Source organism: Oreochromis aureus, linkage group 14, assembly GCF_013358895.1.
Source record: "Oreochromis aureus strain Israel breed Guangdong linkage group 14, ZZ_aureus, whole genome shotgun sequence".
In the NCBI taxonomy this organism is placed as follows: Eukaryota; Metazoa; Chordata; class Actinopteri; order Cichliformes; family Cichlidae; genus Oreochromis; species Oreochromis aureus.
The window spans coordinates 40,381,478-40,409,050 of record NC_052955.1 but is presented as its reverse complement, the minus strand read 5'-3'; the positions used below and the strand labels follow the sequence as shown (position 1 = coordinate 40,409,050).

Below are 27,573 nucleotides of genomic sequence, written 5' to 3'. Positions count from 1 at the left end.
AAGGATTTCAGATGGTTCATCACTGAGTTAATGTTCGTAGCCGCACCTCAGAGTTACACGAGGCCTCACTGCTGCTGTAATTCGGTGCCGACACGTTTTAAGTGTTCTGATCTGTAATCTCACTTCTCTGCGTGCTCATTGTCAGTCGATGCAGCGGTGAGCATGAATCGGTCTTGTGGGCAGCTGTACGAAGGTTTCTGCTATTAAAATTAACGACTGGTTGAGAATGAAATGATCTTAGCAACGCAGTCTGTTTGTGTCTTGTGTTATTACAGATGCATCTGATGCAGATTATAGGTGATCAAATACAACAGCGTAGAGTCCCTTTATTAATTCCCCGTGGCAAACGCGGTCAAAACTAATGATTAATGCTTATTCCTAATTACTGATGTGGTCCAATTAGGGCCAGGGGTTAACCTCAAACACTGTTTTGGTTTATTTACTGTTCTGAATGGGAAACAGGAGTTTGGGGGAAAGCCATGCACGTGGTTTTCTTCAAAAAAATTGCCCCAATTACTCTTTTTAACCTAAACTACTAAATAGAACTTGTGGCTGCCACTGAAAAAGATCTCCACCACTGCTGATTAAAAAAAAAAAAAGAAGTTAGTGTTTTAAACACTTTACAGACGCTGTGTCACTCGTTTTCACTTCTGATTTTATGCAGATTGCACAGACTCAGGGTTTCGAGGATGAACTCTGACCCACGATCTGAAACATCTTTGCATGTAACCATGAAATCAGACAAGGAAGTCAGGATTGCAGATGGCTGTGTTGTCTGAAGCGTTAGTGGTCACACAGTAAGTCAACAAGTGACAACAACAGATGCCTAATTTGAACTAGTTTTAACAGCGTCTCCCCATCTGACAAAAGAGATTATATTAAATCCAAAAAATGTTTCAGATTGGAGAACAAAGTTTTCTCAAACGAGTCTGTGACCCGACTCTGATCCATGTGGGATTTGCTGACATGGAAAAGATAAGAAAGCCTTTGAGGACAACAGGCCAGAATAGTGTTGCCATCAGTCGGAGTGCTAGTAGGGCGTGTTTGCTGTAGTATGATGTTCATGATGTTCTCGACCACTTGCCTGACTAATGTGCCTGATATCCTTCCTGATAAGCTCAAGAATGCTTGACCCAACAGTTCAGAGGTGTGACGATAGTGAGTCACGATCATGAGTTAGGCACAGTGGTTAGGGCTGTTGCTTCACAGTCCAAAGACGTGCAGCTAGTGGGCTAAGGTCAGTTGGTGATTCTAAATTGTCCACAGGTGTGAGTGTGAGTGCGAATAGTCATCTGTGTCTGTGTTAGCCCTGTGACACACTGGCAACCGGTCAAGCTAATAATTAATAAACTATTTGCTTTTGTTAGAGAAATACTTGAACCAACTCTACAACCCAGCTGTTTTATGAAATTGAAGCAGAGATTAAGATTGTTCCTTATTGTTCCTTCTAACCAGATATCACACACTAACTCTCTCCCAGCACCACAGTGGGCTGTGCCCTGTGTTGTTGTGATTGAACTGTCTGTGACCTCCCTCCTCTCCGAGCTCTGTATCTGACATCTGACCTCCAGAGCTGATGGGACCTGTCAGATAGACTAGCACTGGCCCGAGTACAGCCACTACCCCTGGGGATAATGTGGATGGAGGAGATACAGACTAATCCATCACAAAGCATCAGCTCTATTCGCTCCTCGCTGCTAGCATCTGAAATCTTTCGCCTTGCTATAAAAAGGGGCGCTCTTTGGGTCTTGTCTCAGTTACTTTCTCTCCTCTTCTCTCTTTTTCTGGCACTAATAGGATTAAATTAATAGAATGTCACAAGTGCTTTGGGCAGTACCAAGCTGCTTTAGCTAATTGAAGAAGCAGAAATGGAAGGTTTTATTTAACAATAGGGATCCTGAGCAAAAGAGTGCTAATCAGACCTTAGAGCCCTCAGCCTTTGCTCCCATTGAGCAGAGCCATGGAAGATAACTGGTTTAGCAGATGTAACGGCAGTACCGATAAGGCCCGTGGTTATCTGGTCACCATAGTGCTACTCGTTCAGTTCACAGATTCTGTTCAAAGACTGTGGAACAAAAGAGAGAGGAAACAGGAAGAGGATCCTGGTGGAGGAATGATGCCTCCCATTACAACCCAGTCTGCTCATGGTAGCTGGGACTTCTGAAATCTTGAGCTCATATTCAGTGTAGTCGCTACAGGAATTTCACAGAAGAGATGAGCTGCTGTTCAGAGCTGTGTTTCAGTTTTGAATGTTACCTCTGAATATACTGGCATTACTCATGTTTAAGTGTCTGCACATTACTCTGTACCCTTCATCTCAATACGTTGTATCAGTTTCTATTATTTGGCTTTCAGTTTGACAGTGTAGAGCAGGGGTCCCCAACTCCAGGCCTCGAGGGCCGGTGTCCTGCAGGTTTTAGATCTCACCCTGGGTCTACACACCTGAATCAAATGATTACTTCATTCCCGACATGTTCCGACATGTTGAGGAGGTAATTTAGCCATTTGAATCAGCTGTGTTGGATCACGGACATTATGCTTTTCTTTTTACTCTCTGTCATGTGCAGTTGTTACAGTGGCCGATACTGAGTGATTAATATCAGTGTATATTTACAAATGACCCCCATTAGCCAAAAGCTCAGACTGCTCTGTTTCAGGCTGGTCTTTCTACCCCTGTCTCTGTATGATGGCACAGAGTAGACATCGGTCTTCTCAGGCACGTATCTCAGGCTGTGACCACACAAGCCCCGCCCACCTGTTCAAAAATGCTGTATGTGAGGGGGAGCCAATCAGGAGCAAGTTAGCTTGAAGGGAAGTAGCTAAAGCAGCTTGTTCCAAATGTTTTACTTGGGAGGCTACACCAAGGCACAATATGACATAAATAAGGATTATTCCAGTCGTGCGTCGTATGAAGTTACAGTAATAAACACAGAGCTGGATTTCCTTTTTGCTGGACAGCAGCCTGCAGTCAGCTGTTATAGTTGCCAACAAGTTTCATGCAGAGCAATCCCAGCCTGTTGTTCTTTGAGTCTCTCCTCCAGATTTGATGGTCTTCTGGCAGAGACCTTAGTCTTCAGATCATCCCAGTTGATTTCAGGTCAGGACTTTGTGCAGGCCAGTCAACAGCTCCCATTTTGATCTTCTGTAGGTATTTTTGTACCAGTATGTTTTGGATTGTTGCCGCATTGAAAGACAAAGCAGCCACCCAGGCCCAGTTTTCCTCAAGGTTTTCTTTCAAAATCTGCACGCATGCTTCTTTGCTGGTAATTCTTTCCACCTTGACAAGATTCCTGGATCCAGACCACTGAAGCACCTCACCATAATACTCCCACCGCCGTGTGGGGAGGGTGTTCTTTGGGTTATACGCCTCTCCCTTCTTTCTCCAAAAATAAGCAGTAAAAAACTCTAGTGTAGTCATCTAACCAAGCAATGTGCTTCCAGTGTGCATAATCTTTCTCCAGCTTGTCCTTAGCGTGCTTCAGTCTGGCTTGAAAGTGTCTCTGCTGCAGAAATGCAGTTTTTCTCGATCTGTAACCTCTCAGTCTGTGTCTCTGTGATTGTCTCCTTTGAGACTATAATTTCCTGCCTTGGCTAAGTCAGTCACCAGGGTCTTTCAACACATTTCACCAGAAATTTGAATTCTTTCACTTCCTTGTTATATAGTTAGTTTGTTGATGATGCGTCTCGTCCAGTTCTTGCTTTGTGAGCATCGTCATTTCTTTTGTTTTTGGCATGCTGTACCAAATGACAGCTCAAGTTTTTATATCGTGTAAACTGGGAAAACCCTTCATTTTACCTTCATTATCCAAGCGTAGAGCATTACACAGCACATAACTGCACAGGGGCTAATAATATTGAACCTCTTGCAGATATAAAAGGAGAAACATGTTGGCTTTACGCTGTGTAATCTGAATAACGGCGGTGCCTGAGCTGATGGATCATGGGGGGGGTGGACAGCAAAGCAGCAAAGTTTGTGGTCGACTTGGTGCACAGCGTTTGGGAGAAACAAACAGAAGGTTTTCTGCCTCTGAGGATTTACTCGTGACATTTCCAGCTCGTTTCACAGCCAGTGCAGGTGCCTTCATTATAATCAAATGTCAGCCTTAAAACAACAACAACAAAAAACGCAACAGTGAACATGTGCTCTCTCTCTCTCACTCTCTCTGACCTAGTCTTTAACAAACGTCACCTTGTGGCTGTTTTCTCACACAGGAAGTACGAGGACATGTTAGGGCTGCACTTGAGTGTTATTTGTAGAGAGGTTCATGAAAAATTGTGAGATTTAACACAAATGCCAAATACAGTAACTTAACTGAGAACTCAGACACATTTTCAGCATCTGGGATTTTGCAAGGCCTTTAATACCAGAGGGTAGTTTCTGATTCTAAGGGCATTGCTTCATCAAGGTCAGGCTCACATGACCTGAATATATATTCGAGGGTCTCAGTAGAGGCTTTGAATCAACGGTGCTGATTTATTTATTAATAATAAGATTGTCCGCGTAGACTGTCCTGGATAAAAGGATCCTGTCCTCTGTTACCTTATTTGACCAATGATAGCTTGCCACTTGTAGCATTAGCTTGTAGCTCAGTTGACCTTCCAGTTTGTCCCTTTGATGATGGCTTTCAGTGTGAACTGAGGTGAACAGCAGCTGATTAAAATGAATTTGAAGGCGGGTGAATATCTCACCACCTAAAAAATCGGGTAAAGCATGAGAACTGCTGAGTATCGTAACACGATAGATTGTTGGTTTTCTGAAGTTAGAAAAATTGTTGGTCCCCCACTTTGTTCCCCTTTGTTGACCCAACAAGCTCATAGCTGGGTAGCATACCGATTGTAGATGGACACAGTCGAGTCCTTGTGTTGTGTAGAGGACCCAGAATTGAGCCCTGTGGAACTCCGCCACCATCCTTAAAACACACCATTACATATGTGGCACAATATTGAATTCCTGTGAATTTTTAGCTTTTTTTGGATAACATTTTAGTCTTCCTGTATCTCACAGTTGATTCTTCTGGTAGACTACTGTGTTGCATTTCAAACTGTCCTTGTGTCTGCCATCCGGTCCGAGTTGATCTCAGGTCCAAGAATCTCTCGTTTCAGGGATCTGAGAGAACAGGAATGCAAAGCTTGCTGACAGCTGCTGTTGGAGGGGAATATGTGGTTACAGTGGAAAAATATATAGTTGCTATGCCACTTACATGTGAAAATACGTTCTAGAGTCCAATTTTCCTCTTAAACTGACATTAAAACTGTGATTACACGGAGTGTGAAGAAGGAAACTGAATTCATTTCCAAACCCACAATTGAAACAAAAATCTAAGTTTTGATGGATTGGAATCATTTATTATAATTGATTGTGGTAGATACACATATTTATTTTATAATTTTTCTTCAAAATCAATTTTAAACACTGTTTTAAAGATACAAATATCTACACATATATCTAAGGGGGCAGCCGCATAAATCAGTCCTTTTATCACTGAGGAACTATTTGTTGTTCTACCTGCAGACAAAGCCAGGCTTCCTGCTACTTGTATCCTCATGCTGAGCTAAATTGAGTATTTAGCTCTTATATTAGAAAATGTTATATTGTATGCATAAGCTTATATTTTGTGATTTTCATGTCATTTCCAGCTTATGAACATTAAGCTAGGCTACAGTTATCTGTCATTTGGTAACTTGGTGTGATGAGTCATTCAGTGTTTTTTGTCCCCAAAAACATGTCAGAGGTTCTCATCCCGTGCATGTTGGTACAGATCTAGGATTGACTCTTTTTTTCGTGCAGCAGTGCATGACGTGGATTCTGACCGTCCAGACAAAATGAAAATTGGATGTGCAGCTCGGCTCTCTAAATTCCATCCTGACTTCTTTGTTCAGTCTTTATTGCTTTCTAAAGCTGAGCTCCTGCTCGCTCTTCTCTCCCACTATTCTTCTCTTCAACTCCAGAATCTTTTTTCCCTGCCTCTCTTGCTGCAGCTACCTTATTCTTTTAAAACCTTCTTTCTCTAGAGGACGTTTCTCTTATAGCTTTGAACAGGGTGGTCCAGCCTAATCAGAAATAATATAACGAAGTTGCTCGGCTCTCCGCAAGCTTGAACTGCATCCAACAGCAAACTGAATTTACAGCCAGGAGAGCGGGGGCTGAGACGGGAAAGGTACAGGGTACATGAGCTGTGGAGACAATGAAATTAGGAGTACAGAGTGGACCGTTAATAGGCACAGAGGGCTGGGTTATTAACAGAAAGGAAAACATCTCTGAGCGTAGACTAGAGCAAACAGATCATTCTGTTTGCTACCACAGGAAAAACAAAGCAGGATCTGTATTCCCTGGAAGAACAAAGATATCATCAGGTATCGAGGGACAGTTGATTTAGTGAACATAGGAGAGGGAAACCTGAGATAATCGGGAAAGGACGGTAAAAAAACTGTCATTGTGAAGAAATGTATAGTGTAGAATTCAGTTGTTCATTTTGAATAGGATTAATAATAGAATAGAATAGAATAGAATAGAATAGAATTCTGCACTGACATCCAGAAGTGAAGCTTTCTGTCAGTGCTGTGTTTGGAGCAGCAGCCCATACTCGAGTCCTGATATTGTACAGATGTTAGTGGAGTCATTTACAGAAGCCCTGAGGTGCACATTACTAACACAGATAATGGCAAAATATTATTTTGAAAAACTATGAAATATGAGTGTAGCCAGTAGTAGGCCTGCACAATAAATCGAAAATTTATTGTCATCGCGATATCAGCCTGTGCGATGGGCCCATCGCAAAAGACGGCGTAAACTGCAATAATTGGGTACCTTAAAATGTTTACACACGTGCTTTAAAGAATTTACCAATCAAAGAAACCCCTTTACACATTTGACCAGTCGAATAGAGCCCTTCACGGCATTAACCAATCAAATGGATTAGAGGCCCGCCTCCTACGTAGGCGGGGAGCGAACAACGCTGCAGCAACGAGTCAGGGTTGTAATGGCTGAGAGCGAGACGCATGACGAGAACGCTACTGACTATGAACTCGTGGCTAAAAAACAGCAGTCCAACAGCCGTCTCTGTATCCGAGTTTTTCAAGTGGAACTCCTTATGAGAAAACATCGAAGCGGTACAAAGAAATAAGAGGCCATTACACATTTCTTGGCTAAAGACATGATGCCTATAAATACAGTTAGCAGAGAGAGCTTCACCAGTCTGATACATAAAGTGGACCGGAGAAACCGCATCCCCTCACGAAACTACTTTTCCCATGTCGCCATTCCACAAATGTACGAAACATGCCGCAAGACCGTCATGTTTGAACTGAGCCAAGCTGAAAACTGCACAAGCACTACAGTAAAGTTTCCTCTCCAGTTTTGACTTACATCATAACTCCTTGGTGAGTGGTAAAATGATGAACAACTGCATTGAGATCATTTGCAGTATAATTTAAGTTATGTTTATTTAAAACTGATTACAGAGACCGGGAAGGATGTCTTTCAGAATTCAAGCCTCAGAAATTTTTTTTATGGGGGCAATGTTTCAATGTTAAAGTGCACTTTGTTGTTACACTGCTAATACAGCAGCTTTCTTTAAATAAAACTGTTGCAGTAAAACGGAAATTATGTATTCGTTTTTTGGGGGTTTTTGCTATTTATTTTATCGCAAGTCATATCGTTATCGCAATATTGATCACAGTTATCGCACATCGCAGGTTTTCCTAATATCACGCAGCCCTAGCCAGTAGTTTTATGTGGGATGTAAAATATGCTGTTAGTCCGTCCATGAAGTTATTTTCTCCTTTCAGACAGAGGAAGAAATCACTGACAGAAAGATCCTGATTTCTCTGTGTGATTCCTAAAAAGGCAGAATCGATAACAAACCAACTATGACAACAGGAATCAGGACAATAACACTTTAATCCAGTGCAGGGCTCGCAAAATCGCTAGTCCAACGTCCCGGGGCTAGCGAATTTTCCAGTCGGGCTACCAAAGTCTATCTCAGCCCTGCCCGTCGGGCTATCATAGGAAGGAAAAATATGTGTCAATGCTTTTGCATTCTTTCGGAAATGTAGCTGAGTAATTATGTCATTGGCATCGATGAGCCACTGTCAATATGTGACATATTGAAATCGCGTTTGAATTTGTGCTTGTTTTTTGCTTTCACTTTCACTTTGCGATCGTGCGAACGGTGTATAGAGAGCGGCAGCACTGATTGGTGAGTGACGATTAATTGCGCACCAATTCCTCTGACATCGTCTTATCACTCATTAGCTTACTAGTGAAATCTCCCACAGCAAGCTTAAACATGTGAGAGGCTGATTGCGCAGAGAATCGCTGACCGTTATGTAAGTACCTGTGTAAAAGCAGCAGGATTTACGCTGGAATTTTAGTTCTGCTGAGCCAAATAAGACAGGTCAGGGTGAAGAAGGGACAGCCAAAGAAAAGGCTACCACAAAATGGAAAAGTTATGACAAATCAGACTATGAGGCAAAAAGAAAGCTCAGCTTTTTTGGTTTCATGGACAAAAGAATTTATGTGGCTGGAATATGACGAGCTAAATAACATGATGTTCTGCCGGGTGTGTCGTGAGTTTCATTTCATTTGAGTCGACAAGCGCCTTTGTAACTGGGACCAGTAATTTTAAGAAAGACCCCATCAGAACGCATGAGAAACGCAAGAAATGCATTATTGCCCAGTCTGCAATATCTGTCCCAGAACAAACAGCAATTGCAAAAAAACATACTAAAAATAAACCAAGCACAAGAAGAAGTCCTGAAAAATCTTTCAAAAGCGTACTATGTTGCAAAGAGTGAACTACCATTGGCAAAATTTAGCCGTCTTTGCAAACTTCAAAAAGCAAATGGCCTCGATCTTGGTTCCACTTACCTCTTACCCTTGACTTCAGTGGAAATTTCAGATTCAGGATCTGACACAGACTGATTCATGTTCTACAGTTCTTACAAGTTCATAGAAATTTCTGTTCAATTAGAAACAAGTATTTGAGTTGATGATTGTAATTTTTATACAGTTGTTGTGATTTGTATTTAACAATTTTCTGATTAATTTGTTTCCGTTACAATATTATACTTTAATGTATAATATTGTAACGGAAACAAAACAGGAAACAAAACATTAAAAAATTAATTGCTCTCTTTTTTATTCGGGCTACTTAAATTTATTTTGGGCTACCAAAAACTGAAGAGTGCCTGCCCGAAGGGCTACCAGAGATTTTGAAATTTTGCGAGCCCTGCAGTGTGTGTGTGTGTGTGTGTGTGTGCGCGTGTGTGTGTGTGTGTGCCTGTGTGTGTGTGTGCCTGTGTCTGTGTGTGTGTGTGTGTGTGTGTGCCTGTGTGTGTGTGTGTGTGTGTGTGTGTGTGTGTGTGTGTGTGTGTGTGTGTGTGTGTGTGTGTGTGTGCCTGTGTGTCTGTGTGTGTGCATCATGCTGTCGTCACTTTGTAAGGTGCGTAGTTCAGTTTGAAATAAAGTCTGAGCCACTAATCTGGAGTACATCAGTCTCTCTCTCTCTCACACACACGCACGCACGCACACACACACACACACACACACACGCATGCACGCACACACACACGCATGCACGTAGGCACAGTAATGACAGTGAAGATGTGCCCTTGGAGTTTCTCCCTCACACTGAGAGGCTTTTTAAATCAGCTCATTTTAATGATTTGTCTCTCAGCTGTTGAGCTCTGTACCGCGGGGATGTCAAAGCAGCAAAACATTATCAGGACAGTCCACATATCCTGAGTCTCTTCTCCTAATTTCAGGTCATTTTCCAGGCCTTGCCCACACACGGCACTAGTGCAAAATAAATAGTCCAGAGTTCCACGGGGGCTGAAGAGCCTCTTCAGTTCATCTCAGTCTTCCAAAAGCCGTCAAAGCTTTTTACATTTGTTCTGTTGGGATTTCATCATGAAGTTCTACGTTAGAATGAAGCCTGTGTGCCAACTCCGAGCTGTAGCTGCCAAGAAACTAAATCTGAGGAGACGTTGAGTGATTTGTTTTGTATCTGTGTCCAGAAACTGTTGGGAAGCCATGAACCGTCATCTGTTCAGCTCTGGGTGTCCTACAACCGCCAGCCAATGAAAGCAGCCCAGTTTATGACCCGCCATCCAATCACAGTGAGTGTTTTTTCTTGTGTTCAGAAGTGCTTTACCCAACAGATTTGTCTGTGAGAAAGCAAAGGTACAGTCCTGTCAGATGGTCTTAAATCAGTTTTGTAGTAGAAAGCAAACAGCAAATACTGAGGACTGCAGACGTTAGCCAATGTGTCATTTCCAAACGTGCAGTTCTTCAAATGGCCACTGGAGGCTGATTCCAAAAGTGAAACCTTAGACTGTCATGTTAAAATACCCAACCTTAGCCAAGAAGCTAACATGTTTACAACTTGGTAGGAAAAAAAACATTTAGTTCTCTTTAGCTAATTTCCCAATTTATAACAACTGTACAGGCTTTTATCATTCTATAAACTCGCTCAAAAATTTGTCATGCTTAAATGAAGGGAGTGGTTGATTTAACCGACCAGTGGGCTGGAACATGCAGCTGCTTGGACTCAACTCGTATCTTTGAACTGTATTTGTAGTGCTGGAACATTTTAAACTGATAAATAACATGACTCACTGTTTGTTTCAGACGTTTTTGATTGAACTTAGTTAACCTGAAACAGGTTGTAGATACAGCTGGTAACTAATAACTAGGAACTTCAAAAACCAACATGTTGGGAACCAAAATCTTTTTGCTGAGGCTTCAACACATGCATCCTGAAACTATGTGTGATGTCATGGTAGCTACAGCTTTTATATAAAGTCTGTGGTGCGAAGTCTTTATGCTGTTACTACTGATGGCAACAGTGTTGTGGAAATTCAGTTTGAGCAACAGTGTCAGTTTGAACAAACAAGGATATTCTTTATTAATTCATGAAATGTTTTATTATGAGATCTTTGGTTAAATAACTGTAGATATTAGAAGGTATTGCTACAGAGAGTCCTTGAATTAGTATTCACTTCCACTCGGTGTGTGTTCACAGCTATAAACAGGGTTTGCTAAGAAAGCAGCTCAGCTCTGTCATTTTAAACAGGATGTGTGATCTGTGCTCCAGGTTGCAGCTACATGCATGCAGCCTTTGATGCTGATTCATACTAATGCATATCTGATCCATCAGAGAGCCATGTGACCGATTACTCAAAGGCCTCAGGCTGTAAGCACAAAGCTTAGAAAACACCTTTGAAGCTGACTCATTAAGGTGAAAGTCCTGAAAATAAAGACTTCCAAGGCTGTGTAATATCTGACTAAATGCTCTAATGTGTTCTCCGTATATGTTTGAGGAGCACACACAGACAGCAACAGCAATAAAAACACTGAAACATAACAGCTGAACGTTGTTCCCGTTTCTAATAAAACATTACACAACACGTTCCCATTTCAGAGCATCGAGTCTAATCGGACCTTAAGTCAGTGAACTATAGATGACCCTCTCCCCTTCCCCCCCCACAGGAGTACTACATAGCAGATGCATCTGAGGACCAAGTGTTCGTGTGTGTGAACCACTTGAACAACGTCACACACCTCTACATCTCAGACACACAGGGTCTCGCCTTCTCTCTGTCGCTGGAGAACGTGCTGTATTACAGTCCTGAGAGCTCTGGCAGCAACACACTCATCAGGTACTGCATGCACGCGCGCGCACACGCACACACACACACACACACCCCTGTTTGGATACAAAAGGGCAAACCTCTCATTAACAAATTGTCAGGCTAACTAAAAACACATAATCCAGTGTTGTGGAAGTTTTTCCATTTAAATAAAGCCTGCAGATGATTGGTGAGCGGTAGCTAACATTCTTTAATCAAAGCACACAAAGAACAGACAACCAAGCTTGGTGGAGAGCCTGCATGATCGGGGGACAGACGGTCAGCAGAGTCTCCCTGAGCCTAACATGGCTCTCGGTTAAATACCTTCTCCAGGAACAAAAGGCAGTACACAGCTGTTTCACACCTTAAGGTTCACACTCCCTTGCTACCTCCCAGAGTCCTCAAAGAGACAAAAGACTCTTCCTGTGGTCAGTGTTGGGAAGGTTACTTTTAAAATGTATTCCACTACAGAATACTGAATACATGCCCCAAAATGTATTCTGTAACGTATTCCGTTACGTTACTCAATAAGAGTAACGTATTCTGAATACTTTGGAATACTTAATATATTATCATGCTGTTTACAACTACATGAATGTCCTATTGCTGTGATTTATTACTGTTACTGAAGGTCCGCTCTCAAACGTAGTAAAGGGACCTCTGGCTAATACGTCGGGTTCGTGTCGGGCTGGTAGCCGAAAACTAGCTTTACTTTGTTGTCTGGGTCAACTTTGCTTGCGGGAGACAGAGAGGCGTTGAAAGGCTGCTCCAACGGAACTTATTTTTCCGGAGGAAAACACGAACACAGTGTACAGTTGAGTCTTAATAGCTTACTTACAAATGGGCTCCTCAGGCACTCTTCTTGGCTGCTGTGGTTATTATTATATTTACATGCTTCCAGCTCCCGTTTTTGCTCCGTGACAGCTCGGACTTTTCCTTTCTCTCCCTCCCTCGCTCACAGACACATAACGGGTATGGTAGTCCATTCTCCCTGCAGCACGGACTACACTGCCCATCAGGCTACATGCTTTAGAGCTATGCCTGTAGCATTCTGCCTTTAGCTTAGCACAACAACAACAACAAAAAGCGCCTCTCACCCAGGAAACACGCAGAGAGAGCGCGCGTCACCCTGTAACCATGGCAACCGTAACGCTGCCGCCTGGAACAACAGAACGTAGCTGTCAAACAAACCCAAACAATCCTGACCCGCGACAATATGAAACAGGAAAGTACCGCCGTGTAATCCATTTATTTCAACAAAGTAACTGTATTCTGAATACCACCTTTTTAAACGGTAACTGTAACGGAATACAGTTACTCATATTTTGTATTCTGAATACGTAACGGCGGTACATGTATTCCGTTACTCCCCAACACTGCCTGTGGTATTGTCTACTTCCTTACTAGACCCCCACCATTTGTCTTACAGTATTGGTGTGAAACATGTTTAAATCCAGTGGCACCAAGGCATTATACAATAAAATAATCTGATTAATACATAAGTAAAAGAAATTCCTATACACCAGTTTCAATAAAATCCTTTGTTGAGGGCACTGAAGTGGATTTGGAACATACTGAGATCTGTTCAGTCCCTGCTGGGTCCTTATATGAACCATGTCATATTATTTTTTATTTTTTTTGCACCCGCTCCCTGCCACTCTTTGTTTCTATTGGTTGTGCACTGCACTTTACTCCACACTGCAGTAAACTTGCAGTGAGCCATAGAAATTAACGGTTTTCAGAGGATGAAATGAGCCGAGCACAAAGAGTGTGTGGACAGCATGAGGGATAAACTTGCCATAGCCAGGTGTGCAAAATCGTATCCAGACCGATGTAAGTAGACTCAAAGTTGTAACTGGGCCTCTACAAGGTACTAATGTAATGGTCTGAATGCGTTTGCTCACCATTGTAGGGGTTTGGGTCCCACAGCTGAATGTGTCTGGAACACCTGCATCCAGTCTGCCTCCTTACAGGCGCCTGGGCCGTCTCAGCTGGTCTTTGCTTTAATGCTTTAGTGAATTTTTTCCCTTTTCCTTTAGATAAGTAAATGAGCAGATCAAATTGTACCAGCAGATAAAAATGAATGCAGTCTGTACCTGCAGGACAAATCGAGCACTATCTGCAGCCTTGCCAGTAATTGAGTTGTTCCCATAGAAACCACAGGAACTGACAGGAAGGCCTCTTGTTCCCTTTACAAATGCTTGGTAACAGTATAGGTTTCGCAAACACTTGAAAGCAGTACATCCTTTTCTAATAGTGTATTCAACAGATAGCTGTAGTCATTGTTTGCCTTCTACATAATCACGAGGAGGATCTCGTGTAAGTTTTGCAGAGGCAGTCCCAGTGTTGGCTTAGCTATCTGCCAAAGCTGATTGTTTCTGTTTATCCAACAGCGTCTGCTGTTAACACTTCTCTGTGTCTTCTATTTCTCATGACTCATTCTGAAACAAAGCATCAGACTGTGAGTTTCATGCTTCCTGTTTACCTCTCTCTGCTGTGTGTAAAAGTTGCCTCATGTTCTACGTTTGAACAACTTGGTGAATTTATTTTCTGTGCTTCTGTGGTTCTGACTGAAATCATCTTTAAAGGGTCCAAAGGATGGTCCTGGGATTAGGTGTTAGGACGACTGGTAGGATAAAGTGTACAGACGTTACAGTTAAGAAAAACAAACTGACAGCAGTGTTCAGTGGTGGTGGTGTGGGAGGGCAAACCAGAGCTCTGTCAGTGAAATAAAATAATGAAAATATGATCACGTTGAATAAAAACATAATTCCTTCCTTCCTTTTAAATATTGTAGATAATTTGTATTGTTGTATTGTATTGTAGAAATAAATAATTACCTTGACATTAAATATTACAGAATCACCAGGATGTTCCTCTCTGACCCTGCCACCATGTTTGCATTTGCTGTGCAGGTATTTTGCCAATGAGCCGTTTGCAGACTTGCATCGTGTGGAGGGGCTGAGGGGCGTCTACATCGCCACGCTCATCAACGGCTCTGTGAGCGAGGACAACATGCGATCTGTCATCACGTTCGACAAGGGAGGGACGTGGGAGTTGCTTCAGTCGCCTGCTGCCGACAGCCTGGGCGGAACCATAGACTGCCAGGTACAACAAGTTTGATTTACTGCTTTCAGTTGTTTCTTTCACACTGAAGCACGGAACATAAACTTTCATTACTTCATCATCAGTAGATTTCCATTTGATGGATTGATTGGTTGCCAGTTGCCACTAATAGTCCTACATTACTTTATTGTCTAACTAGTAACAGAACCAATAAGCTCAAGTCTGCTGGAAGTTTTTGTGTTCATAATTCCTTGACAGAGCCTCCACCGTGTCTCACAGATGGCTGTAGACGTCCTCTGTATGTCTTGCTAATGATTTGAACTAAAAATTTGACCTGTTGCCACAAAATTATTTTTCTCAGTCCAATTCCTTTCCCAAGTTAGACAAAATGTCCCAGTCATAATCCAAGAAAGCTGAAGCTGTTTATCTGGACGTTGCATTTTCAGTGTTTTGTTACTCACTGACTTCTTCAGTCCAGAACTATCTGAAGCAAGTACATGAGAGCAAACATCATGTCAGATGGCAGACTGCAGGAACAGCTTGAAGTCTCTGGGATGTCCTTACATGAATGACTGAGCATCCAGTTACTGCTAGCTAAAATCAATAAACACAAGTTTGTATTGCATCTCATGTTAGCTGGTGAAACATTTTGGTGGGTTAGCCAACTAAAATTTCCACTCACGCTTGATTTCAGTATTGATCATGTTAGCAAACAAGAAGATTTGCCAGCTAGTTATAATATATTTTGCATGAATTTGCCGATAGTTAGTTCATAATATTAGTTAATAAAACAATTTGAAAAAGGCCAGTTAAGCTACCAGGTCAGCCCTGGGAGTTAGCTAACCACTAAAGACTTGCTTGGTGAGCTAAACTGGAATTTGTTCTCACCCCAACCGGTCGCAGCAGATGGCCCCGCCCCTCCCTGAGCCTGGTTCTGTCGGAGGTTTCTTCCTGTTAAAATTGAGTTCTTCCTTCCCACTGTCGCCAAAGTGCTTGCTCATAGGGGGTCATATGATTGTTGGGTTTTCCTCTGTATGTATTATTGTAGGGTCTGCCTTACAATATAAAGCACCTTGAGATGACTGTTGTTGTGATTTGGAGCTGTATAAATAAAACTGAATTGAATTGAATTGTTTGTGTTAGCAGGCATACTAGTGTTAGCTAAGTTTAACCACGAGCAGGAGGGCTTAGGGTAGGATTCAATCCCCCAAAGTGAACTGCTGATGTTGACTGCAGAAAACTAAAATCGGGTAGATATGAATCCTGTGACTTGAACAGCTAAGTGTCATCTAACTTTTCTCTCCTTTGCCTTTCCCTTGTAGCTCAGTAAAGGTTGCTCCCTTCACCTGGCTCAGCGTTGGAGCCAGTTGTTCAACATCCAGCTAAGAAGAATACCCATTTTATCCAAGGATTCTGCACCTGGACTTATTATGGCCACAGGTGGGATAACACGGAATAAAAGTTGTTCTTGGATTTCATGGATTCCTCAATATGAATAGATTTCTTTCCCCCAACTCATTCGACCTTCCTGTGTAGGACGTAGACTACAAGCAGTGAAGTCAAACATTTACAGATTTTAATGGGTCTAACACTTTTGTCTCACACTCAGTTTACAGATGGTGACCTTGAACTTTCAAACTCGAGTCAAATTATAGTTGTACTACTAGAAATCTCTGGGGTTCTTATGAACAGAGAAGAAATGTCCCAGAGCTTTGACGAAAGTGTAAGCGCTAGATGGGGAGAGTTTCAGTGCCATCTGTTGGAGGATGGCTTGTTTTACTTTTCAGTAACTTCCTCTTGGTTTCTGATAACACTGATACAAATATCTAGTACAAGCCAACAAGTCTGAGATGTTTGAGATGCATCTGTCTCTCTTAGTATGTGGCCACTTCCTGTATTGCTGAAAACACAGGAAATAGGATTGCACCTTGTGAGAAATGTGTTAGAAACTTGCTTCATGCGTCATTGTTGAAACATCTGTCCTGCTTTTCATCACAGTTACACAGTTGCAAAACATAAATAATGTGAAAACTGTTACCACATGTTGAATTCTGATAAATTCCTCAGAGCGAAGTGGAAACAATCTCAGTGCTGCAGAGAAATTATGGCTGCAGTTTGAGTTGTCTCTGCCTCGTCACAGCTGGTCGAGAGCACTGATTTGTTGATACTCTGCAGTGTTTAGGAGACTGCAACCAGCCTGTCTCTTTAATTAAATTCTTAATAGATGATGGGCATGGAAAGAATGCAACAAAAAGGGGGGGAGGAGAGGAGAACTGCCAATTGCTGCCACCATGTGCTTCATTATCGCTCTCGAACAGATGGGCTAATTGCTGCTGCAGCACCCGGTGGGCACTTGACGGGTCAAACACAGTCCTGAGTACAGGGATGAACATACACACAGTACTGACATACACGACCACCACAGTAAACAGTTTAGTTCCATGCAGTTTAACTTCTTATTTACAAAATATTAAATATCATTGATTAGTCTGTGTTGTGAGTATACACCGACATTAAAACCACCTCAGTGACATCGGGTACGTCTCCGAGCCCAAAGTCCTGACATGGAACCGTCGCAGTTTTCCTGGTATGGAATCATGATGTTGGCAACAAATCCTTCAGTTGCTGTAGATCCCAACTGGATCCCAGCTCCATCCGTCCTGTTTCACTGTTGAAGTTTCTCATTGTTTTATTATTGGCTTCGATTGGTGTCAATTATGGTCGGTCAGTTATTGTCTTTGTAGTTTATCACAATTTATTTAATACAAGAAAAGATATTGTAATGATATTTAAAATGCATGCAGGAACATTTACACAACACAAGAATGTCTACAAAACACATAAGACTATCAAGATAAACCAAAAGAAAACAGAAACAGAAAAAACTGAGATAAAATACAATAATGTTTAGAAAAAGCATAAACTATCAAAGTAAACAGTAAGACTTGAAACAAGAAAAACCACAGAGTTTAACATACAGCTTACAGAATAACACACGCCATATGAAAAATTTAATAAACCTAAAAATGATAAAATCAAGATGAAACACAACACAACATAGAAATGTTGGAAAGTTTGAATTTTAAATGACAAAGTTGTGCATTCCTCTTTAAAATGATCATGAAGGTCACCTCGTTTTTAAAGTTAACACAGAAACATTGCGGCTGTACACAACCAAACATCCTGGCTACTGAAGAGTATCTCATTTCTTTACCTTGGAAAACTCTCGGATCGTTTTTACCCTCTCAGCTGTACAAGACTGTGTTTTCACTCCGCCAGGCAGGTGGGTGGTCATGCAGATTTGTGAGTTTGTGAGGTGAAATAGGACTTTGAAACTGACACCAGGTGTTCAAATCTTAGTGACCTTGATGATGTCGGAGGCCAGGTTTTCTGAAAATCTTGTGAACGAGACGACTCGCATAGGTGCGATTTAATTTGGACACCCTAGTTTATGAATGCAATAACTCCAGAACGAGGCGATATAGAATTTTCAAATCAATACCACAGGTGCAGCTACTAAAAATCCGGGATACGTTCGAGTCAGAGGTAAACTTTTCTGAAAATACGCAGACTCCTACCACAGGTGTAAATGCTAAGAGGCTGAGGAGTAGCTCTGACGGCCACAAGTATGTTTGAAGAATGAGTTGATGTTGAAGGCTGGTTTATTTAAGATGTATTTTGTATCCACCTTATCTCTGTTAACATTGTGTACAAGTTCTGGCCGAAGGACCGGCTGTCCCACAATAATTCCTAGGAATATTTGTTCCCTTTGATATTGCTAAGACCTCGACGCAGTGATTAGGTGATAGATTTTCACCATAATTGTGCCCAAGTTCAAGACTATATTTGTTTGGTGGCTTTCTTTAAGGCTTTTTAAAATAATGTTCACAGGATTTGCTGGTTCCTCTCAAGTATAGCAAACACGAACAACAAAGACGATTGCTGACAGATCACAGGGTTTTATTCCTGTGTACTCCCGTCCATGTAGGGGGAACTCTTAGAGTCCAGGGTCAAAGAAGTGAAGCTGGAGAACCTCCAAGGGTGTGATGCACTGGTCTGCATCCAAGTCCAGTATCCATTTAATCAAGCTGACCAGCTGGTCCTACTTTGGGGTCCTGTTAAAACCTTCATTAGTAGTTCGAGGTCATCGTTACGCTCAGGTTTTATGTATCGAGCTTCATGGGATTGAAATCCTGTATCGTATTTAGTTGCTCTGTCTTAAATCTCCAGTGGTTTTCATTGAGGTTGTCTTCTACGCAATAATCAGAGCTCATGGCAGAGTCCAGGCATAATCTGGTCTCCTACAAGTCAAAGAAGTGATGCTGGGGAACCTCCCTTCTCCGAGGAAAGCCTCTACCTTGTGGTGCTTTCACACTAAAATAATAAAGTGCTCCAGCTCCTTGTACAATCAAAGTCAAATAAAATAAAATACATATATATGCAATCTAAACAAAGGCATAAAAATGACCTTTATTCTGTCTTCTTGAAGGCTAATAGGATATAACGAGTGTTTTATCTCCTAGGTTTGGTTTGTGTTCATATTAATGGGTTTGCGTGTTTGTGTGTGTGTCTGCGCGCAGGACTGTATGTTAACTGTGTTAGCTTATAGCACTGGTGCTACAAAGGTTGCTGGTTTTGCAGCACTGACCAAAAAGTAGAAGCACAAGAATGAAATGTGCTGTTTTTTAACATTATCTCTTTTAAACATCTCGTGTCTCACGACATAAGGACTGTCTGATTTACTCTTTGCTGTTTCAGAGCAGCGCTGACAAAATAAAAGCCACAGGAAGTCCTTTTTCCACTCGATGTTTACATTTTTCCTCTCTTGTCAGACGTACCTTCAGTCAGTGCAGGTCGTGTGTTTCTTTCATCCTCATGGACTCGTTTTCTTCCTGTTCTGGTCTTGAGTGTATTCATGGGTTTGCACCTTATTTAGTTTTTGAAAGCATGCTTGGGATTTATTTCTATCGATGAAGGTGTCTCTTGATCGTGTAGACTTTTCAGTGATACACTGGTCTCCTGAAGAGTGCAGCCACTGTGGTGAAGTAGTCCTGTAGTTGTCTCGTTTGGTCTCTCTCTCTTTTTGGGTTTGCTGAGCTGTTCGGTTCATTCCTTCATTTTGGGTTTTCCAGCCTTCACGTGCGCTAACACCTCGTAAATAACATTGCAGTGAAACACTGTAACATAAATTTAACACTTCAACTTCAGATATTATGTCTGCTTCATTTGTCATGGAGCAGAAAGACAGCAGGTCATGAAACTGTTTGTCATTCAGTTCTCACATTAATGTTGAACCTGTGAAAATGGGGCGCTGTGTATAAAATTGTAATTTTTATACAGGTCGTGTAAAACTTTAGTAAAACCGTTTTAATTAAATCTGCACTTTAAGCACAAATTGATTGTTTGATTTCAAACCCAATGTGTTTCTGTCGCAGTAATTATGCAGGATGCTGTGATCAGTGGCAGCTATCTTTTTTCTCTGACACTTTCTGTGATGATATTTAATGTTTAGTGTCATCAGCCTGTTTTACAGGGAGAAAGTACCACATTCGTTACAGAGGCATTATTACAGCCCTGAGCAGAGACACATCAGCCATGCTCTCATTCTCATCTGTGCTTCTGTCATTCACCCTGAAATATTTGTTGAATGTGATTGATGTCCTTAGCAGTTGTTGTCTGTTCTCGAGTGTCAAACACAGAGAATGATGGTCCTGATCCAGTCCACACAGCCTGTTTTTCCTGATGGATAGATGGAGGGATGCACTAGCACACATGTTGGAGGGCATTTGGGCTGAGATATAAAAATTTCTTCCCAACTTCCAAACTCCAAAGTAAATACTTTACCTGCCGTGCAAATGTGTAAGAGTGCTGGAGGAAATAAACGTTGTGTAAAAAGGCGTAAAAAAGTCTTTTCAGTCTGCTTCACATTTTCTTTTTCAAACTCTTGCTTAAATTCTATATTGCTCTATATTCAAATTATCTAAATCTACTCTACTTCTAATCTCTGCTTCCTCGTTATTAGCCCTGTCATAAAGTTGTTATCTAAAGAAACGCTAAAAAGTGCCGCCGCTGTATCAGCTGTGTGAGGTTGCATTAGCTGTCACATTGCTTGTGTCACCCATAATGCTAACATGCTACATGGTGAAAGGAATGCCTTTAGCTAAGCAGATAATTATTTTAACTTTCTAACGTTTAGTTTCATCACGGCCTGTTAGGCTACGACAAAGTAAAACATGTCAGCCTCTGTGTGACGCTCAGTAGCAGAACAATGCCCCAACACAGGACAACAATGTTGGCTCCCTAGTGGATGTTTCCAGAACTACAGATGGATCTCAGCATCAAGCAGGCCTCTCATCCTTATGTTGCATGTTTTATAATTTTTTATTTTAGTAGTTTGTTTTATAAAATGTTCTAAGCAGATCATTCCTGGAGGATTTCATTTCCAGCAGATACAAATGTCACATGCATGAAAAGATTCAAAATGTTCTGGTTTAAACTCCAGAGTTACAAAAGCAGCGACCATATGGAGTCAGCGTGTGTTAAAGACCTTTTTTGTCTTCTGATTGCAGGATCTGTTGGCAGGAACTTGGCCAACAAACCCAATGTGTATGTATCCAGCAGCGCTGGAGCCCAGTGGAGAGAGGTCAGTGCAAAGTCTGGTACAGAACAACAAGAACAGTGCAGACGGTTAAACTGTGTGTCAAAAAAAAATGTCAACATTCAGGCTCAGTCCTGTAGACAGGGTCGAGCTTTATTCAGCTTTCTTAGACGACTGACGTTCTCATTCCCACATGTCATGAAAGGACGTTACTGTTAATTCATGTAGTGTTCAAAGGACATCGATGATACTTTAAAAAAAGTAATTAGTGCTTCATTAGTCTCATGTTCTATAGTCCTTAGTTTTAGTAGCAGATTGATGGGGATTGTTATGACTTTGATTATTTAGAAGTAGTTTTAGTGCCGCCTGACATCAGACACATCACTATAATCAGGTTCCTTATGTGTGAGGGGAATCTGACATGTGTCTCCCTCCAGGATCAAACTGGGAATCCTTTTTTTTTGTGTTAGATGAACGTCGATATCACTTACAGTGGCTGAAAGCTCTATCCTTTAGTCCACACAACAGCACTGATGTCTTTACACTAAATTTGTTCAACCCTGTGAAGCACAGTATGTCTCACTGACACTGCTTGTGGTAATCTAGGCATTGGCAGGGCCTCATTTCTACACCTGGGGTGACCATGGCGGCATCCTGATGGCTATTGCACAAGGAGGCCCCACCACACAACTGAAGTAAGTCCAGATGGCTTTCCTAAACTTCCTCTAGCCGAGGAAAGGAATCAGACAGGAGCTTCAAACCCAGAGAGGTTAACTTGTGACAGCTTTAAGAAATCTGGCAGGCGGAGCACATAAACGGCACCTACCGTGTGGTCGTGCCCATTAGCCAGCAGGAGCAGACTGTGTGAATGTGAAGCTGCCTGTTGTAGTTGAACAACGAATAATCCTTCCACTAATAAACAGAACTAGATTAAAACACCTCTGTGCCAACACCTACCTTGCAGCCAGCTGTAATTCATGAAAGTGATGTATTATAACAATATGTATCCAGTTGGCTTCATTTCCATAATTCATTTTATCTTACCCTGATTACTCAGTAACCTGATTTTACCTTCATACATACAAATGTCACTATTACTGGGTTACACCTGACTTTTAATACACGTCATGCTCCCACTTTAATTTGATATTAACTCATGTTTGTTTGTTTCATCTGATCATCTTCTCTGTCTTGCTGTTGTTCCCTCGGTGAGTGAGTGGGCATGCAGCAGATAAGCTGATAACTTGGTAACCTTGGTGATCAAACATTACTCAGTATGTTTAGTCAACAGTACGTGAGAAGATATTTAGAAGATATGGTCATAATAATACCACACCCCTGTCAGGTTCAGCACCAATGAAGGCGAGACGTGGACCGACTTTCGGTTCTCAGAAAAGGAAGTGTACGTTTACCAGCTGCTGACAGAGCCTGGAGAGAAGAGCACCATCTTCACCATTTTTGGCTCGTATGCCGAGCAGAGACACAGCTGGCTCATCTTGCAGGTCAACACCTCTGACGTTCTGGGTAGGTCCACGATTGAGAAATAGGGCTGGAGCGCTCCCAGAATGGAGATCTTCAACTCTTAGCAACAACGGCTAAATGCAGAAACAGTTATTTCTAAATTTAGACTAAAGCCAGTACTGTAGGGGTGATTTGTAACCATCTTTAACTTGTGATTTTATACATGTACTTCCTATATAAACTGAAAATAAGCAAGCAATTCATATAGTGCTTCCATATAATCGTCCAAACAAGTGTCCAGAGATATTTCAGATGGCTGTAGAGTGATGATGATGCATGCTTGCAGAAGGTTAGTTCTCTGATTAATAACTTCATGTAGTAACTGTAGCTAAAACTAGCAGAACTCAGCAGCTACATGAAATAATTAAAATGACAGAAATTAATTTCATTAATTAATTGATGAATGCAATCACAAAACTGTTATAAAATCTGTAACATTTGCTTGTAGCACCTAAAGTTCATGTATGTAGCCAAAGTGCGCTCGGTTAGCATGTCATGACAGTAGCCAGCGATAGCATAGCATCCAGAGTTTTTAGGGAGGATGAACTGTAACAAAATGTAATACACTGTAGCAATGTTGCACACAACTACTGTTCATGTACCAAAAATAAACTCACTTTACATTTTTGTTGCAAAGATTGTACTTTAGCTGAAACACTCTGAAAGCACATGCTAGCTGTTTGCTTTTGTTAACTAAGGCTACGTTCACACTGCAGGTCTTAATGCTCAATTCCAATTTCTTGATCAAATCCGATTTTTTTTGGTCTGCCTGTTCACACTGCAAATAAAATGTGACAGCAAACACGCTCTAGTGCGAACAGTTCACGGCCCCCAAAGCGTCCCGCATGCGCAAAAGAAGACGTCATACACAACGCGCTCTGTTTACGGAAGTAAAAATGGCGGCTACATAGCTAGTAGGTGTTATTGCAGCAGTCTATCAATTTCTCCCCATATGCTAATCAAGTCCAAAACCTCAGTTTCTGTCCATTGACTTGCTCTGTCTCCAGTTTCCGCCGCCATGCTTTCTCGTTTGTCTTCTCCGGTGCTGATAATTGGCGTCTGTCTTGTGTCAGTGATGTAAAAGACGGATTTAATGCGACATGACCGTTCAAACAGCAGTCGCTTTCTAAAACATCGGCTATGTATCGGATTCAGTACCACATATGAAAGTGACCCGGGTCGGATTTGAAAATATTCGATTTGTGCTGTTCACACTGTCATACCACGATCGGATATGAGTCGCATACGGTCAAAAAAGTTGGATTTGATGCGCTTTCGCCTGCAGTGTGAACGTAGCCTAAGAGTACTACATTTAGTTATTTCCAGAAGACCCTAGGGCTAGTAAGGAGTAATGGTTTACAGAGACACACGATTATTAATTTGGGAATAAATTAATCTATAATCTCCAAATTCTAGTAGCAGCTAACAGTAGAAAAGTTTCTATCATTTAAAAATGTGTTACTGTGTAACAAATAAAATTAAAGGTTAAATAAAATTCAAAGAAGGAAGATGTACAAAAACAAACAAAGTAATTTCTAATCACTAAAATCCCAATTTAATAATAGAACATAACTGTAATGCTGATTTACTTCTAAAAGTAAATATGTAACTTAAAACGAAAGCTAGGAGAAAGGCAAAGGATAATTACTTAGCAGAAAAGTTCAATCTAGAAATACTGACTTTATAAATGTACCATCAAGAATATTTCAACTCATTTGTCAGATCCACATCATGTCTACTTTTCCTTGGATGTTTCTTTAGGCGTGCCTTGTTCTGAGAAGGACTACAAGCGCTGGTCCCCATCTGACGAGCACGGTAATGAGTGTCTGCTGGGCAGAGAGATAACGTTCAAAAGGCGAGCGCCTCACGCTACGTGTTTTAATGGAGAAGATTTTGATCGGCCTGTCACCATCTCTAACTGCTCCTGCACACGCCAGGACTACGAGTGGTGAGGGGAACGCCTTTGCAAAGTCCACAAAATCTCCAGGCCTTTGATTTCAGAAGTCTTTATTATTTAATCAGTTCTTTTTCTACTGCATATCTGAACATATCAGGTTTTTCGTGATTGAGTTCATAATGATAAATCACCAGGACTTGGATCCATCTAGGAAGTACTGAACAAATACATTAAAATATCAGTGTAGGTGTAGGTGAACAGCTCTTTATATGCACTGCTTATTATTCAAGTCTTTAATATTTTCTTTGATGTTATGATGCAGAGGTTAAATTTCATTTGAAAGGATGCATTAACAAGAATAATGAAAAGAAAAGCAGGACTACCCCCCTGTGTATACGTGGGTTAAATACAGTGTTGTTGTTCTTTATTGGGACGTGCTGAAACTCACTATATTGTTTGTTTCCCCTCCTCTTCCTCCTTTCAGTGACTATGGCTTTAAGCTGAGTGAGGACTTGTCCCTTCAGGTGTGCGTGCCTGACCCTGAGTTCTTGGGCGACCTCTACGCTCCACCCGTTCCTTGTCCTGTTGGTACTACCTACCGCCGCAGCAAAGGGTAAACTGCTGTTATTAACGTGCAGGAATGCAGAGCCTGCCGTTCTTCTTCTGCAGTTTCTTAGCATAATGCCGTCGTCCACAGCAGTAATGGAGTCACAGCTACAGACTAAAAAGGAATGTAAATCTACTAAACCGTATATTTTTAATCAAACTGTGTTGTATGAAAACTCCCATGCTATGAACACTGTAGTGCTTCTGTCAGATATCCTCATGTTGTTCCTGCATCAACATGATGACGTCTGTGATTTGTCACGTGCAATGTTGATCCTGGACATTGTTATGATGTCATAGTTTTGCGACTTGGGGAAAAAACCTTCCGATGTCCACTCAAGAAAAAATCCCAAAAAGGAGGGGGTTAGGGTCGGGGTCGCGGGAGGGTGGGCGACGATGTTTCCACGTCACAAAACTATGACATCACTACAATGTGATTGGTCACTTGATATTAGAACCTTGTTGATCCAGTAACGACACCAATGTAACTGAATGTGTCCTTCCTGGTTATTCTTCCCTTTTTTCACTGTTTTTGTTTGGACGCCACCGAGTTGCTGACAGATGAAAGCTCTTTTATTTCCCTCTTGCAGCTACAGGAAGGTACCGGGAGACAGCTGCAGCGGCGGAGATGTGGAGGCCCGGCTGGATGGAGAGATGCTGCCTTGTCCTGTCGGAGGTAATCTGCTTTCTCCAAACATTCCAACATGCAGCTGAGCGTGCTGTGGAACAGTTCAAGGTGTCACGTTTCCAAACAACTGTTTCCATCCAGTTTACTGACTGGCACACAGACTTGGTCACCTGTCGGGCTTTTTTGTGGGAGAAAGGTGAAATCCAAATAAACATCCATTATTTTATGCATTTCTGCTTCCGACCCTACATATAAATGCATTAGAGACCCTAAAAACCGTAGATGCACAGCACTGCGCAAAAATCGTGATCAACCTCGACACAGTTGAGCTTCCATTTGTGCTGGCATTGCTTCACCTGTCGCCCATTTTCCTCACAACAAAAAGAAATGAGGGGCAGCTCAAGATGTTTGGACCATCATGTCCAACAGTTCAACTCGACTTTGAATATTCTGCTAGCTGTGGGTCGTAGTTATTGAGTATGGGTCAGTGGTAGAGTCTCGATGATAGACCTGCTGTCTGAGAGGTAATAGCAGCTGGGCCGTTTCTAACTGGATGTATGACAACATGACGGCCGTGTTAAATGAATCAAAGGGATCATGTTTTCAAATGAATAAATGAATTTACTCTGCATAAAGCAGCCAATCGGTTTATGTGTCAGTCATTCAGGTTCTTTGCTGTGCAGCTCGGTGTCGGTGCACGTTTGTAGTGTTTGTCTTCAGCCTGTCTTCTGTGGTTTTGCAGAGAGTAATGAGTTCATCCTGTACGCTGTGAGAAACTCCATCCATCGCTACGACCTGGCCACGGGCACTGACCAGGCTCTGCCTCTGGCTGGCCTCAGGGAGGCTGTGGCTCTGGACTTTGATTATGACCGCAACTGTCTGTACTGGGCCGACATCTCCCTGGACACCATACAGGTCAGTGGCTCCTCTAGAAGATGCAGTCGGTGTGTGCTCTCTGACAGCAGAAGGACAGCGTGGTGGTAATTGTGGGGCTGAGACGTAGAGGGAGTTTAACGATTCATCCAGTTACTGAAGCTGTTACTAACCTGCGTTTGTCTTTTGGTCCTGCAGCGCCTGTGTCTGAATGGCAGCACAGGTCAGGAGGTAGTCGTGAGGAAAGACCTGCAGAATGTGGAGGCTCTGACCTTTGACCCCATCAGTAGACTGTTATACTGGGTGGATGCTGGAGCACAGAAGATTGAGGTATAGAAAACATTGTCAGTGTTTGTCACTCAGGATATCAGACACATCAGAGTCGCAAGGTTATCAAACTGAAACAGTTGCTTGTTCTTTCCCAGCTCTCCTCTTTGGTTGTCAGATTATATTCATATAATCACAATAATTTGTTTTCTTGTCACAGCTTCATTACCATTGACTTGTTTGTTGTGTTTGAAGGTTTCAAACCCTGATGGGGATCTGCGGCACACTCTGCTCAACTCTTCCATCCTCGAACACCCGCGAGCTTTGGTTCTGCTGCCCGGAGAGAGGTGAAGCCTTTAAAGGAACCGAGTTTTATACAGAGTGAATCTGCAACAAGCAGCTTTAGGCTGATTTGAAAATCTGACTTTTCCAGTCAAGAACAAGAAATTATAAAAAATATATTGTTTGCTGATATTGCCTTTTTCA

The 27,573-nt window shown here is 41.9% G+C and overlaps 1 protein-coding gene across 3 annotated transcripts in view; it reads left to right on the top strand.

Moving 5' to 3' along the window:
* The window catches only part of sorl1 (sortilin-related receptor, L(DLR class) A repeats containing), a 94,814-nt gene that overhangs the window by 45,063 nt on the left and 22,178 nt on the right, over positions 1-27,573 (top strand). For all 3 annotated transcript variants that reach the window (XM_031752861.2, XM_031752860.2, XM_039622546.1), the window contains exons 7-19: positions 10,018-10,119; positions 11,492-11,661; positions 14,547-14,739; positions 16,020-16,137; positions 21,267-21,340; positions 21,902-21,990; positions 22,641-22,819; positions 24,578-24,764; positions 25,198-25,326; positions 25,910-25,995; positions 26,690-26,862; positions 27,019-27,150; positions 27,343-27,434. In XM_031752861.2, the coding sequence (XP_031608721.2) occupies positions 10,018-10,119; positions 11,492-11,661; positions 14,547-14,739; positions 16,020-16,137; positions 21,267-21,340; positions 21,902-21,990; positions 22,641-22,819; positions 24,578-24,764; positions 25,198-25,326; positions 25,910-25,995; positions 26,690-26,862; positions 27,019-27,150; positions 27,343-27,434 (1,724 nt within the window). The remainder of the gene's footprint in view (positions 1-10,017; positions 10,120-11,491; positions 11,662-14,546; positions 14,740-16,019; positions 16,138-21,266; positions 21,341-21,901; positions 21,991-22,640; positions 22,820-24,577; positions 24,765-25,197; positions 25,327-25,909; positions 25,996-26,689; positions 26,863-27,018; positions 27,151-27,342; positions 27,435-27,573) is intronic.